The 2,381-nt window shown below is 45.8% G+C and overlaps 1 protein-coding gene across 1 annotated transcript in view; it reads right to left on the reverse strand.

Moving 5' to 3' along the window:
• The window catches only part of LOC107110723 (zinc finger protein 135-like), a gene marked incomplete at its 5' end in the record, with an annotated part of 3,671 nt that extends 1,852 nt beyond the window's left edge, over positions 1 to 1,819 (reverse strand). The window contains one exon of the mRNA XM_015411520.1: positions 832 to 1,819. Coding sequence (XP_015267006.1) covers positions 832 to 1,819 — 988 coding nt within the window. The remainder of the gene's footprint in view (positions 1 to 831) is intronic.
• Positions 1,820 to 2,381: the final 562 nt, after the last annotated feature.

Raw genomic sequence — 2,381 nt, forward strand, 5'->3', positions numbered from 1 at the left:
CAACTTTAGACACAATTGAAAAAAGACGTGGCACACTGACCTTTGACACATTTAATGAAGTCCAACTCCTAGCAACCCTCACAAAGCTCAGAAAACACAAAGCCCCTGGGAAAAGAGGCAGGAAGGTTTTCAGGCCTCTTAGCAATCCTCATGCAGAACGTGAGAATCGGATCTGTGCCTCAATCTCTTCCCACACTCTGAGCATTTATGAGGTAAAACGGCAGAGCCCATCCTTGCTTTCTTCCCTGTGACATCAATTTGAGGGCTTCAAACATGGCCAAAGCTCCTTCCACCGTCCAAGCATTTTTAACATTTCTTCCTGATGAGGGTAAGACTGCAGTGTAGAGTCAAGCTTTCTTCAAGAGTTTATATAGCTTCAGTGCTTTATATGGTCTCTAGTCTTTTAGGTGTGAAATAAGAGAAAAGGAAGTTTCTCACCTCTGTGGGTTCTTCGATGCAGTTGAAGAGTGCCAGAAAACCTCAATGTCCTTCCACACAACTAAGCGTTTTAAGGTTTCTACACTGTGTGCACAACTAAGCGTTTTAAGGGTTTCTACACTGTGTGTATTCTCTGATGCAGTTGAAGATTGCAACTCTGACTGAATTTTTCTCCACACACTGGGCAATCAAAAGGTTTCTCCCCTGTGTGGGTTCTTCGGTGGTGTTGAAGAGTGCTACGTTGACTGAATCTCTTTCCACACACGGAACATTCAAAGGGTTTCTCCCCTGTGTGGGTTCTCTGATGCTCCTGAAGATGGCTACTTGAAATGAATTTCTTTCCACACTGTGAGCATTCAAAAGGTTTCTCCCTTGTGTGGGTGCTTTGGTGCTGTTGAAGAGGGCCACTCTGACTGAATCTCTTTCCACACTCCAAGCAATCAAAAGGTTTTTCCGCTGTGTGGTTTCTTTGGTGCCGTCGAAGAGTGCCAGGCCGACTGAATCTCTTTCCACACACTGAGCAATCAAACGGTTTCTCCCCAGTGTGGGTTCTCAGATGCTGGTGAAGATGGCCACTCGTAATGAATTTCTTTCCACACTCCGAGCATTCAAAAGGTTTCTCCCCTGTGTGAATTCTTCGGTGGTTTTGAAGATTGCCACTCCAAGTGAATTTCCTTCCACATGTGGAACATTGAAAGGGCTTCTCCCCTGTGTGGGTTCTCTGATGCTGCTGAAGAACACAGTGATACCTGAATCTCTTTCCACACTCTGAGCATTCAAAAGGTTTCTCCCCTGTGTGAATTCTTCGGTGGTTTTGAAGATTGCCACTCCAAGTGAATTTCCTTCCACATGTGGAACATTGAAAGGGCTTCTCCCCTGTGTGGGTTCTCTGATGCTGCTGAAGAACACAGTGATACCTGAATCTCTTTCCACACTCTGAGCATTCAAAAGGTTTCTCCCCTGTGTGAATTCTTCGGTGGTTTTGAAGATTGCCACTCCAAGTGAATTTCCTTCCACATGTGGAACATTGAAAGGGCTTCTCCCCTGTGTGGGTTCTCTGATGCTGCTGAAGAACACAGTGATACCTGAATCTCTTTCCACACTCTGAGCATTCAAAAGGTTTCTCCCCTGTGTGAATTCTTCGGTGGTTTTGAAGATTGCCACTCCAAGTGAATTTCCTTCCACATGTGGAACATTGAAAGGGCTTCTCCCCTGTGTGGGTTCTCTGATGCTGCTGAAGAACACAGTGATACCTGAATCTCTTTCCACACTCTGAGCATTCAAAAGGTTTCTCCCCTGTGTGGGTTCTTAGGTGCTGCTGAAGAGTGCCACTCCAACTGAATCTCTTTCCACACTCTGAGCATTCAAAAGGTTTCTCCCCTGTGTGGGTTCTTTGGTGCAGTTGAAGATTGCCACGCATACTGAATCTCTTTCCACATATGGAACATTCAAAGGGTTTCTCCCCTGTGTGGGTTCTCTGATGCTGCCGAAGAACACAGTGGTAACTGAATTTCTTTCCACACTCTGAGCATTCAAAAGGTTTCTCCCCTCTGTGTATTTTTTCATGCACAAGGAGCTGTGATCTATTTCTGAAATACTTTCCACCCTGAATGGATGTACTTGCCCTCATTATCCTGTGCTTTGGAAAACACACATTACGCTTTCTTTCATCTCGCTTCTCGACCATACGGCTCCCTTTCTTTCTGTTAGGTTTGACTCGGTTCCTGACGTCTTCTTTCAAGTCTTCATTCTTAACTCTATCTGGCATCTGCTGATGAAGTTCCTCACCCTCGTCATTCCTCTGGTCATCCTCTGCTGGAATAAACAGAGAGATCCTGTTAGCACCTGGGAGGCTGGTAAGGTCCAAAGGCATCTACGTGACTGCAACAGGAAAAAACTGACGGTCCTCTGGCGACGTCCCGCTCGGCTGTTCTTAACATCCC

This window comes from Gekko japonicus, unplaced genomic scaffold (genome assembly GCF_001447785.1).
Source record: "Gekko japonicus isolate JY-2015 unplaced genomic scaffold, Gekko_japonicus_V1.1 scaffold7285, whole genome shotgun sequence".
In the NCBI taxonomy this organism is placed as follows: Eukaryota; Metazoa; Chordata; class Lepidosauria; order Squamata; family Gekkonidae; genus Gekko; species Gekko japonicus.